This window comes from Amphibalanus amphitrite, unplaced genomic scaffold (assembly GCF_019059575.1).
Source record: "Amphibalanus amphitrite isolate SeventyFive unplaced genomic scaffold, NRLGWU_Aamphi_draft 002118F_arrow, whole genome shotgun sequence".
NCBI lineage: Eukaryota > Metazoa > Arthropoda > Thecostraca > Balanomorpha > Balanidae > Amphibalanus > Amphibalanus amphitrite.
The window spans coordinates 4250-17861 of NW_024883611.1; the positions used below are offsets into that span (position 1 = coordinate 4250).

The 13612-nt window shown below is 45.6% G+C and overlaps 1 protein-coding gene across 1 annotated transcript; it reads left to right on the forward strand.

The window, feature by feature from the left end:
• The first annotated feature begins 9151 nt into the window (after positions 1-9151).
• On the forward strand, positions 9152-12614 carry LOC122376377 (neurotrophin 1-like). Its single transcript, XM_043356207.1, has 7 exons — positions 9152-9230; positions 9883-10017; positions 10503-10693; positions 10983-11078; positions 11266-11380; positions 11574-11695; positions 12121-12614. The coding sequence occupies exons 1-7, from the start codon at positions 9213-9215 to the stop codon at positions 12227-12229; spliced, it is 786 nt and encodes a 261-aa protein (XP_043212142.1). The 5' UTR covers positions 9152-9212; the 3' UTR covers positions 12230-12614.
• Positions 12615-13612: the final 998 nt, after the last annotated feature.

A 13612-nucleotide genomic window follows, 5' to 3' on the forward strand; every position in this document is an offset into this window, starting at 1 on the left:
ACTTCGGTCAATTTTTTGGTCAGGTCAAAGGTCAGGTCACCAGAGGTCATTGAAGGCAAAATTTCGCCGATTTCCAGGTCGAATGTCGAAAATTTCCAAGAAGCCAACGCATAACTCGGGAACCAATAGAGCTACAGCGCCGCGGAAAAGCGCATTCGATAGCCCTATTAACGCCCTTTCTGAGTAATTCTCTCAGATTTGACCTAACGTCAACGGTTTTGCCTGCAGGGGGCAAAAACTGCAAAAATAGCCGATTTTTTCGGAAACAGTTTTTCTGCAATAACTTTTGACCCAAGCCCTGTACGAGCTTACTGTTACCGGCATCGTGTTCCTCTCGTCAAGACGCATCGAATGAACTATAATTTGACCTTGAAAGGTCAACTTGAAAATTTGACCTCAGGTCAAGGTCATGACCTGACCGGAAAGGGTCATGTTGCATATCAGTCGATCCGTATCGTCGAGCTGAACACATCTAAGGCGTTTTCATCGCTCTAGCATGCCCCTATCAAAAGTTATTTGCGAAAAACTGTTAGATACCATTCGTGACCTAAGATGACCTCAGGGCATACACAAGGGTCACGGACACCATTTTCATGTTCAGTGTGTCTAATCCACTTGTAATTCGGTGTTTGGGAGTGTTTATAATGTCTTTCGTCCAAAAGAGGCGCATTTCAATTTTCTCCCATTGACTTATAATGGGGAGGTCGCAAAATTGACCTGACCTTAGGTCATCGATATCAAAATTCTGAGATATACATTTTGTACATGCTATTGCTCTTAGCAATCGCTGAAAGTTTCAAAGCGATCGGTCATTCGGTGTAGCTATGACAGACATTGAAACTTTTTATGAGGTGAGGTCACTTCAAGTGACCTGGTGACCTGACCTTAAATGACCTAGGTCTGAAATTTTCACAACATGTGTAGAATTGATGTATGATAAGGTGTACCAAAAACGGCGGCGCTCCGCGCCGCCGTTTTTGAGATATTCGCAAAAAACCACAAGGGGGGGTGTTCAAACACCCCCCCCCAGCAGGGCGCGGGTTAAGCCCAACATAATTCCAGTTGGACTACCTGACGGACAAACCATTATTCTGGCATTTAAGGCCTTCCTATTGACTCAATTTCCTTTAGTTCCTCCGATGAGATAAACACTAAACACATTAGGCAACCAACTGCTCCCATTTCCCCAGAGCTCGATATTCTTCTGACATTTAACCTGCGCCATTCTCATTACCAGACGCTCTCCCCTCTCCCCAGCGCTGCTCCTCCCCTCTACCCATTCAGTACGGTGACCTCTGACCTAGGTCAGGTCGGGTCACCGCCCGGCGTCGATTGTAAATCCCACCCTACCACCGTCCATCTTCCTAACTTCTGCTGCAATCAACGCAGAGCTCGTGCTTTCTCTCAGGAGCCACCCTGGCGCACATAGACCTCCGCAACCGCGCCGCAGACGCCGCGGCTGCGCCACTCACGCCGCGGCGCAGGGTCATCGGCGGCGATCTTGGCGCGGCAGGGTGGCTGCTGTGTGACTAATGCGCCGCGCCGGCGGCCGGTGTGACGCGGCTGGTGGAGGGAGGGGGAGGGGGTGTCTGGGACGATCGTCAGAGTGGGGAGGGGCGGGGAGGAGGTCGGAAGGGGAGGGGAGGGGAAGAGAGAGAGGGATGAAGATAGGAGGGGATGGAAGAGCGGCGGGGAGAACAAGAGGAGCGTGATGGCTTCCAAGCTCCGATTGAGACTGAGGCACGAATGATCGCATTAATAAATAGGCATGAAATTAAAATTGCGTCGAAATATACCAATCTAGAAAAGCAAGAGTTGCAATTAAAAAAGGAAACGCTAAGGACAGTCACAAGTTCCACTTATCTATATGTAAAATAATTACCGTCGTCAATTTATTCATAGCATAATTACAAAGCCTTGGCTTCTGTTCTTAGATAACCTAAAATAAACACAGCGCAGTGGTGTCATGTTTATTACAAATACTCAAAACACGCTATGAAAACACGCCTTATATATATTGCTATGTCTGATTTTTCTCGGCAACCGATTTCGTATTTCTGTTCCCTGATGCATTACACGCAGCGCTTCTGTCGTAGTTACCTTCCCCATAATCCTGCGCTCACATTACCCAGAATGCCTTACGGTCACCGAATCATGACGCTACTAGAGTCAGTCCTACTAGGGAGTCAGTCCCTAGTAGGGAGTCAGCCCTCCCCACCCCCGCTCTAAGCAACCGCCCCAGGGCACTGGACAATGGACAACAACAGACGAGTACCCACCCCGGTACATGGCAGAGTCACTGCGCTGGGGCAGCCTTGGTAAGTTCAGAGGCATCAGTGAAAGGAGCAGGTGGGTTCCCGCTGGACGCTTGTGTATCTGTGCTTGTGTGTTTGCGTGTGCGTGTGTTCGTGTGTGCGTGTGATTTGGATGAGAGGTACTGTTGATGGAGTGGTTAATGAGCCCTGTATTCTTGGAAGGTGCGTGAGAATGTAGTGGGGGTTCTTGACACCGGAAGGAGAGAGAGAGAGAGAGAGAGAGAGAGAGAGAGAGAGAGAGGGGGGGGGGACAGACAGACAGACAGACAGACAGACAGACAGACAGACAGACAGACAGACAGACAGACAGACAGACAGACAGACAGACAGACAGACGGACGGACGGACAGTCACACAGACAGACATACAATACAAATGCACTGGAACTCGAAGACGAAACTCGTGTCATTTATGACGGCCTTAATCATTCACAAGCAAAGCATCATTCCTCCTAAGTCCTAATTCAATATTCAGCCGAGCATTCATCACGACGCTGTAACTAGATGCGGCCCATCGTCCATCTGTAATATCTCTAGCACAAGGACCAATACAATTTCACAAGCTTATCGAGGTGGTGTCAATACCACCCCTTGACTTCTATTATTTAATTTAGATCTAATAGACTCATGTTCCATGATGTTTATGTGATGCCAGCTCACACACGGTCATAAGGCCACGATCATAAAGCCACGATTCAGACCGGTCATAAGGCACACTGAATCCAACTTGCACTAATATCAAAGCGTAGCGCATGTCTCCCATCACAAATGTCACCATACCAATGACGTCATCGGCCTGATGACGACACAAGCCAACCAGCTCGTCCTTGACAAACGATGCGGTGCCCTGAACGGTTTGTTTTGGTTCGATTTGTGGACCATGTGGTAAACGTGTTGTACGAGGTTAATGACTGACAATCACAGATGGTACGTTCTGGAACGTTACTGGTTATGTAGGATGCTGGTGAAATTGATATTGGAGCTTGTAAGTACTGAACAGCTGGTTGACACTTGACAGATCACAGCAAAGATAAGGAAGGACTGAAGTGTTGAAGCCTCGCGACTTGAAATGGTGTGTGTCTTATGTGTCTTTTGGGAGGGAGGGGGGGGGGTGCGTGTGCGTGTGTTTATATTTTATTTTGACCTCAGCCGTCATTGGGTTTTGCCTGTGGCTGACAATGCCTAATAAACAAATAAACAATAAACGACTGTTGTGCAGCACAGTGAAGGGGATTTAAGAATAAAATGACTGGAATTGAGGCGACAAGACCGTTGACCCTGTATACATGAATGAGTAAGACATAATTAGTAGATAGGTACTCGCGAGGTCACCAATTGGTACGTTTTGAGCGGAGAGCACAAGTGCAACTTATCTTAATACTTCATTGCAGCATCTGTGAGCGTCAAACTCCCTCCGGCAGCATTTGTAAACACGGTATAAACTGGCCTTTAGTCTGTGCAGCCATCACCGCGCAATGACGCGTGTCTGATGTATGACAAGGAAACGATAAACACCCGTTCACACCTCACCGAGAGAGATATGGATCTGAGATGAATGCCACTGATTAATTGCTCAATGAGTGACTGGTGGGAAGAGAAATGAATTTGTTTTGAAAGAGAAGCACTGGATATTGATGGACCCTGTGTTGAAATGGGCGGTGAAGGAGGTTCATGCCTATACCCTCCGTTATAAGGTAGTATACCCTCCGAAAGGTATATAGCTTATTTAATGTCTCCTCGCCACCAAAGGCCCTTTCAAAATGTCTTTGGTACCTATATAACAACAATATTCGAGTTCTTTAAATAATATGCATTAGTTGAATTATAATGCTATTTTACTTAAGCAACTCAAATCTATGGCGTTCTTGACAGACTACACCAATTTTGGCTGCAGACTGGCACATGCATTTTCCACTCAATAGTGTTTACATTGCTCGTGAAACATAGCTCCATTGACAGTCAGGTTGGGTTGATTTTTCCGCCGCGTCATACTCCCACGAATTCAGAGGCTCTTTCTCATGTTATGAATTAGTCACACCGTGCTCGCTGGTCACAGTTGTTGATTTGACCATAAACGTCGGCGTGTCTGTCTGTCGGCGTGAGCCAAGGCTGATATAAACGAGTCACTATTTGCTTACAATGTATGTACTATGAAGGACGGAGGGTTATCGGTCGGAGTTAGATTTTCTAGAGACTTTCCACAGTAACCCTGATTGATTATCGTTCCCCGGCACCTCGTTCCCAACTCTTCACGTTTTGTTTTTGCGGTTTCACAAAGAGTGCTACAGATAAAATTGATGTCTTACATACCCGACCATTGGCTCAAGTTAGATCTTTCGGCCTCAATCGCATGCTTATTGATCAGTGATCAGGCTTGGTCAGACCGCTGAACTGTGATATCACGCACATACCTCTGCACTGTTGATAGTTGCTGTAAACTGTCAACGCATGAAATGATAGAAAATCTTTTACAAACGCCAGTTCTATATTGGGGTTAAAATGGTATCCTATTGAAATTTCTAAATATCTGTTGTCCGCATGACTTTGTACAGCCCACAGCTAAAGTAATGTGGGGATCTACCAATCTCAACAGATGGCTTCTTTGACTGACGAATTTTAAATATCGGGTGATGAGAGGAAGACAACAAAAGATGAGCTTGCAGCTGCAAGGATTATGGTACTTTTAAGCTACACTCTCAATTACATGGTAGTCTGCCAAAGAGTTCCTAAGGCACATATACCAAGTTTAACCACTTCTGAAACATTACTTTACTTCTGAAACATTACATTACTTTAGCGGTAGCCTGAACGTAAGCGCCTCATTTGGTCATCATTGCCAGAGCAGCGATCACAGAGAAGAAAGATAGGTATCAGTCGCCTGGCCGACAGCCTCAGGCCCGCGGTCATGGATGCACCGACTGCGCAAGTTCACATCATAACGATCAGCGCTAAAAAAAAAATAGCGCACAGTGGTCTAATTCGTGACGATCAGCGCGGTAAAAAATGTCCAATTATGACAAAGATTGACGCTTAAAAACGCACTATACTCCAATAGAGAGTTGTGAGAAGAATGAATGACTGGATCGGTTGGATCAAAGTGTCTGTTAGACGTGACGACACAAATAAACTCATAGTCATTGAAGGTTGTAGTGCTGCAGTCAATATAAGGTGTCTATTTGCATGGAAGCATTGAGCTGCATTTTGTTAAAAATGCACTGGTGTCAAGGGTGAGTGTAATACAAATGTCTTTGGCATTAACCCTCGCCCGCACAGGGGGGGGGGGTTGCCACCCCCCCAGGCAGTCTTTCTGCTCTGCACTCAACATTTTTAGAGCTAAAAGGCTGATTTTTCGTATGGCTGCTCGTCTATTCTTTCTTGATGTCCACTAAAAATTTCAAGTTTCTGTGATTTTTGGTTTCGGAGATATGACCTTGTTTTTCAGGTCATGTCATGACCCAAATGGCCAATTCTCAACATCTTGCGTTTGCCATGGGCCTTGTGAGCTTTTGACACCCTGATTTCGGCCTTTTTTGCCAGTCTTACCTCCCACCTATCATGGAACATGTTGTTCGACGATGTACAGGGGTCAAGGTCAGGGTCAAGGTCAACCTAGGTCATCTAAGATAATTGCGTTTTAGGCAAGCTGAATTTACTTTTTGTGAAGTTTTTTGACTGCCTTTTTGGTAAAAGCTTCTCAGATCATGATTTCATGTGATATGGACCCAAAAACAATCGGTGCACACATCAGTATACACACAGACACACACAGACATACAAACACATATAATTGACCTTGACCTAACTTGACCTGAAATGACCTCAGCAGCAAAATTCTGGTCGGATAGTGTGACAAAGAGGTTCTAGCTGGCTTGGCACCAGAAAACAGCATCGTCATCGGTATTTGATAAGCAGCGCACTTGATATCCAACGGTGACCCAAAACAGCAACATTTTTTAGTTTGACCTGACCTGGAGGCTGGAAGGTCAATGACTGACCTGAGAAGGTAAAACTGGGTATCATTGGATTCGTCTCTTCCCAAAGAATCTTTTTGGTCTTTACTGCTAAGCTCTATCTCCAACAGGAACGAAATGGCGCGGGGGGGTGGCAACCCCCCCCCCCCATGTGCGTTCTAGGATGGGAAAATGGCATGTGCGGGCGAGGGTTAATAGATATGTAATTACCTCTGATATGGATTAGGGCGTTATTTCAAACCTCACCGGAGCTTTTTTTACACACGGGGTCGAGATAACGTGATGAATACACCGTCCAATGTGGGAAATGAAATCGTGAGAAAAACGCGTTTTTTTTTTGTTTATGTGCTCTGTTGTGTTACGGGCCCTTTTGAGCCATCGAGACTATTGCAGAGCCGAGAGGATGATAAGAATTGAGGGAGACATTGGTCTGGACAGGCACCCTAGAGAGTCGCCGGGGCTGAGCCCGTCCAAGTGGACAGGCCGGCTACGGGTATGTTCCCATAAGAGCTGCGGTGCGCTCCAAAGCTCCAAAATTTGCCTTTCTCCGAAGGCTCAGTTTGACCAAAAACACTGTTTTGATCGCTCTTGTGAACAGTGATGTGAGCAATGAGCATACGCTCTAGGTATAGGGCTGTGTGGAATCGGGCACTGTTGGCAGTGATAACCCGGCAGTTGCTGGAGTATTTCGCCACCCACCGTTTGCTGGGAGGGGGGGGGGCGTTAAACGCCCCCAGCCGATAACTCGAGAACCAATAGGCGCAGCGAAACGCACGAGGCGACAAACGAAAGAAAGCGACGAGACGCTTCAGATGAGTATTTTAAAGTTGAATTTTGAGGTCACAGGTCGGGTCAAGGTCAAGTCAAACACCTGAAATCGGGCTTTCAGTAGCATGGACTTCAGGACTTCGCAATGGGCGCCTCTCGTCATAAACTCTGTCAAAACGGTGCACAATCCATCATATAAGGCCTACAAGAGTGTCAGCTCCATGTAGGGGTCAGTCAAGCATAGGTCAGGGTCAAGGTCAGGTCAACCAGGTAGGCACATATCCCCGAAAATCAAAACTGATATTCGCAGCCTGTGACACATGTTTTATGGGTAATTTGGGGCGAAGAACACGATGGTGACATTCATTTTATCATATGTGTACGCGTTTGGCTCAAAAAGCTCAATTTAAGAAATTCATGTATCATGGTCGTGAAGTAGTCACGAGAAATTGCCAAGATTCAGTTCAAGATTTTGGAAAATGCGGAACGATAATCAATAATCGAAGATAGGCATTTGATTGTTCATAGTATTTGCAGTCTAATGGCGTTTACAGAATCTCTGTATGTCTATTCTGTGGTTTTATATGATTTTTTTTTTCAACATATGCCGTTTTTGGTCGAAAACTCAGAAATCATGACGTCACTAAAACCTCGATGTCTCAAAAATTTTCCGACTGATTTTTTTGAAACTTTGTCACAATAACCTTCAATCAATTCCCTACAGGTACCCAGAATTTGGCGCGCCTGCGGCGCGCCGTTTTTATGCTATGGCCCGGCGAAAAAAGTGGGGGCGTTTAACGCCCCCCCCCCAGCAACTCGCGGGTTAAAGGGACCCTCCCACCTTAACATTAGATTTGAGTTGAGATAGCCAAAATGGGGTCCCTGGCTCACAATTACCGGTTTCGGCACTCACAACATCGAGAAATGCCTTAAATCGGAATTATTGAATTTCAAAATTGCAGCATTTTGATTCAGAGGGGCTAATGCTTAGGAATACCCCTCTGAATGTGTGACGTCAGCGCAAATATCTAACGATTTTTAAATGTTTGACTAAAACGTTTTGTAGCACGCAGTGGTATATGCTATTTGCGCGCAACATCTGCCGCAAACGCCGCACTTCTAAAATAAAGTCGCTAGAAACAGCGGAGATCCCAAAAAAGTAAACAAAAGTAAAAGTCTTATATCTTGAAAACCGGTGAATATTTTTCGGTGAAATTTGGTAGACATTCGTTTTCGTTCTTTCTGAACCGAGCGACATCACTTTCATGCCAATTCATAAACTTTTTTGAAGGTGGGAGGGTCCCTTTAAGTGGTCTGTCTCAGTTACAATTGGACCATGAGTCCGTAAATACAGTTTTCTCTCTCTCTCTCTCTCTCTCTCTCTCTCTATCTCTCTCTCTCTCTCTCTCTCTCTCTCTCTCTCTCTCTCTCTCTCTCTCTCTCTCTCTCTCTCTCTCTCTCTCTCTCTCTCTCTCTCTCTCTCTCTCTCCTCTCCTCTCTCTCTCTCTCTCTCTCTCCTCTCTCTCTCTCTCTCTCTCTCTCTCTCTCTCTCTCTCTCTCTCTCTCTCTCTCTCTCTCACCTCTCACTCTCTCAAAGGGAGCCGCCTGCATGGGATAAAGCTGCCTGTCCAGCCTGGACCAAGGCTTGCGACGTGGAGGAGAAATATTTGTATGTACTGAGGATGGAAACGACGGAGACAATGTCTCTCTGTCTTTGACAATGTCTCAGATTGACTTGTGAGGTTCGAATATTCGGACGTTTTGAGAGGAAGCGTCCCATTTTAACCACCCACTTTTGAGCGCCTCAGATCACTGGCTTTGTGATCTGTAAACCCCCTATAATGTTAGCGAAATGTCTCGCTAAACCACCTTCATGGCGAGGAAATATCTCACTAAACCACCCTCATGGCAGGGAAATGTCTCGCTAAACCGCACAATGTGTGCAACTGTGCATAGACGTTTCCCCCGGCTGCATGAGCGGCCGGTGCATCATGCCGTCCTCCGGCCCCGCCCGGCCGGCCCGCCAGCCGTCAGGGGCGGAGCCGCCGGCTCACGGTCGAGGTCACGGCCCGTTCACGGGTATATAGACGGGGACTCGGTCGGACCGATAGCACACACGGCCAGACCGTCCGACAACAGACTCCGACCAAAGAGACAGCATGGCGTTCAGATTTGTGGTGAGTAGAAGTGTAGAAGTCGAATATGTGCGTTGTGCGCTACATTGTATGTAAGGTGCAAGGAGGATAAGATTTACAATCCCACAAATTTTTCTTAAATCCATACCAGCATGTTGTCTCCCCTTAGCTTCTTAGAATTCAGATAGAAAGATAAAATCAATATGAAATAGATTTTTAACACATGCATGCCATTTATCATGCTTAGAGTATTCCCTTAAATCTTATAATTTACCACGCAAAAAAAGACAATGCTTGTAACTGGCTCAGCCAAAAACTCAGACGGATTTTTTCCTTATTCCAAATTTCTATTTTAGATTTACACATTGTTTGTCAGCATCCCATGTGACCGTCTATGCCTTAAATCCCCTCTTTACCTCCGTTCGTTTTATTTTATTTTCGCCATTTTCTCTGGATGTCTCCCCACCTTTCCCTTCGTTCGTTTATCTCCTTGCTCATATTTCATACTTGAAGTTTTTCTTTCTGCCCTTATTTCTCCCGTTATCCTGCGTTCTGTTCTCGCGTTTTTCTGCGTCTGTCTCTCCCGTGTCATCTCTCCCGTTATCCCCGCTGCGTCTCTCCTGCATACTCCGTCCCATATCTCCCGTTTACCCCGTATCGTCTCCCCCATCTAACCGCCGCCGTGTTCTCGCAGCTGGCTGCCGCGGTGGCGGCCGTCGCCTCTAGCGCGGCTCCCCCGAGCTATCACTCCACCACTTACGCCCCGCCGGCGTACGGGCCGACGCACGCGCCCAGCTACTCCCCGGCGCCCACCTACGAGAGCTACCAGGTTAGTACGCCGGTAGGAGGGATACTGAAGTAGTAAGAGGATAGTATAGAGATAAGGCCAGGGTAGTTTGAGCTACCAGGTTAGTACGCCGGTAGTAGGGATACTGGAGTAGTAAGAGGATAGTATAGAGATAAGGTCAGGGTAGTTTGAGCTACCAGGTTAGTACGAAGGTAGTAGAGCTACTAGGTTATTACGGGGTAGTATGAGCTACCAGAGTAGTACGGGGGTAGTAGAGACATAAGGCCAGAGTAGTTTGAACTACCGGGTCAGTACAAGGATAGCGAAGCTACCAGGGTAGTATAAAACGAGTGCAGATGCTAGGTTGATGCAAGTTTAGTCAGATATCTTCTTTTCCTCTTTGCATTTTACACATAAGCTTCATTAATTTCTTTTCCGAGCATTTACATTGGTTCTCCATGAAAGTGATCTTAGATAAATATATTATCCTTTGACGTCACTTAAAAACAACACTTGTACCATTTCAGTATCAGTACCAGCCTCAGCCATCTTATGGACACCAGCCGGCCTACGGACATCAGCAGCCTGCTTACGGCCACCAGCAGCCTGCCTACGGACACCAGCCTGCCTACCCTGCATGTCCTCACTACCCTGAGGACCCGGCCTGCAGCAAGAACAGCACCGACCCCTGGTGTCTCGAGGACTCCGAGTACCCCGAGTAAGTACTCACAGAAACACCGACCCCTGGTGTCTCGAGGACTCCGAGTATCCCGAGTAAATGCCCACAGAAACACCGACCCCTGGTGTCTCGAGAGTACTCCGAGTACCCCGAGTAAGTACTGACAAGAACAATAATCGTTAAGTATTTTTTAGCATAAACAATGTTTTGCTAGTTCATGAATAAATGAAAATAAAAGTGTAAAGATTCGTCATCGTTGTGCAATTTCTTTCCGGTACGAACATTATGAAAATCAATTTCAAAACCATTTTCCGTTCCTCTATTTCAGGTACGAGATCAAGCACGCCATCAGCTACAACAAACACAAGGTGCTGGAGCTGTACGCCGACGTGGCTGACCTCAACACCGAAAACTCGGTCGAGAGGTGAGAATGAAAGTGTCGAGCTGTTGTTCTCACCGAAAATGAAAACTACCTTTAAACTTAGTTACAAATATAGCTAACTAATTTCCCCAGTCAATAAATGTTCCGACGTTGAGTGTTTTTTATCACCTGGCATCAACACACTTTTTCCAATAAAATCAAAGTAATTTCTGATCGCATGTCTTGTCAGACTGACTGAGATTGAGGAGGAGACGTACCTGTGTCCTTCCGAGGTGGGCTACGTCCGTCCTCTGAGGGCCGTCAACACCGACGGCAAGTGGAGGGTCATCGTCAACAACATCAAGGTAAACTACAACGATAAGGATTTGGATATTATTACCTCGTCATAATTAAATTATTCCCTGAACGGATTATCCAGAAAATAAAATTTTAAACATCTAAAGAGCTAGCTAAATAAGTAAACAATGATGTCCCTACCATCTACTGTAATCCAAATGAATATCAAGTTCCCGCAGTGACCGCTAGATGTCTCTGCAGGTCGACTATGAGACGTTCACCCAGACGACGCGCATCGAGAAGTGTCTGTCGGCCGGAGAGGCCTGTCCGCTGGTGCCGCAGTGCTACGAGTCCAGCTGCCTCCAGAAGTCCGTCTACCACAGGTCAGCACTGCGAAAAATCGCTTAACTTCCTTGGACCATTCGCATTTTCTAACAAAATACGTCACAAAACTAACAATTCAATCCAGAACAGACCACGTTTCATTGAAGTTTCATTAGGTACCTACATTTCAATTGAATTGATAAGTGACCACGTTACCATGCGTACTCGTGATCCGGATTACGAAATTTATATACCATATTTTTTATTTTTTAGGAACTTTTCATCATCTTTATGCTTTATTTTCATTTCATATTGCGTCTAAGTATGCTACATTATCTAATCCACTTTTACCTAGTACCCGGATCGCAGGTGCCCATTGAAAGCGGGTCATTAAACATTTCAAACTATACCAATTATTTTATTTTTTCCTCGTCATAAGAGCTTACTTGATGACAAAATTTGTGTTTTTTTTCTCCCTTTCCAGGTTCCTGGTGTACGACCCGTGCGACCAGTACTTCCCCTTCGCCATCGAGACCTTCCAGCTTCCCGCCTCGTGCGCCTGCTCCCTGGGAGCTTACGAAATCTCCCACTAGATGGCAGCAGCGATACAGGCCTCTCGATAACGCAATATCGACTGTAGGCACTGTCAATGACTCCATGGTGATTGCATTGTAACTTATTTCGAGAGCTTTTGTATTTATTATCGGAAGATGCTTGTAGTAATGTGTGGCGGTGAGCATGCTAGCTAGGAGCTGTATTTTTATAGTTCTTGGTGTGAGTTGGTGTTTTGATCTCGTGCTGGCGGCGCGGCGGCAGTCTCTGGGGGGAGATTTTTACCATCTGCGACTGGCCATGCAGTTTTACGGAACAACGAACTCGACTGAGATGTATTATTGCTAATTATTTACGAATGCACGTGTTTCTGTGATGGTTTTTATCTGTGATGGGGACTTGTCAATACAAAATGGACCAACTTCATTTCAGTTGTCTTTTGCATTTTTTTTAATGGCTGTAACTATCATGGATGAGATAATACTGGATTGGTGTCTTGCAGTTTTCGGTGACATTGAGCTCGGGCCTGCCATCTGGCTTAGGCTCCTAGCTCACGATAATTCTCTCGCTAGATGGCAGGCCTGATTCAAATGTCGCTGATCCCTGTGTTAATTTCCACGAGACGCCAATCCAATATCACCTCATCCATGACCGTATTGAAAGTTTACACCAAGACCCTGAAACATATAAAACATAATACAGGTTTAGGCCTGCAAAATGATCATGCCGCTTCTACTAGTGATGTCAATTACGGAAAGTCGGAATAGGTACCGATACCAAACCAAATACCAACCAAAACCACGGGAAAATACCGAAACCAAACCAACTTGGGGAAAATGAGGGAAATACCAACTTATTACCGATTTCTTAGCCTCTTATACATAGTGAGGGTTTACCAACAAAATACCTACCAAACACATTGCGATTGAAATACCAAATACCAAGTTGGTATCGGTTTGGTATCGGTATACCAAAAAGTTGGTATCCGATTGACATCTCTAGCTCTACTATACATTGCAGAAAAAGTGATAATCATTTTCAAAAACACGCAATAGGAAAGGCATAAGTGTTCGCATCTAGAGTGGTTTTATAATAACTTATCATGACCATTTATATCAAATTTGAAATTGCACAAATGACAATCATAGCACCTAATTGGTATTCATGCTGCGTGAATGCAATCACAATTCATTATAGGGCTATACATGATGGCCAATCATGTCTGATGTCCACAGTACAAATCTACGATTTAACCCGCGAGTTGCTGGGGGGGGGGCATTAAACGCCTTCACTTTTTCGCCGGGCCATAGCATAAAAACGGCGCGCCGCAGGTGCGCCAAATTTTGGGTACCTGTAGAAAATTAATTGAAGTTTATTGTGACAAAGTTTCAAAAAAATCAGTCGGAAAATTTTGAGATATCGAG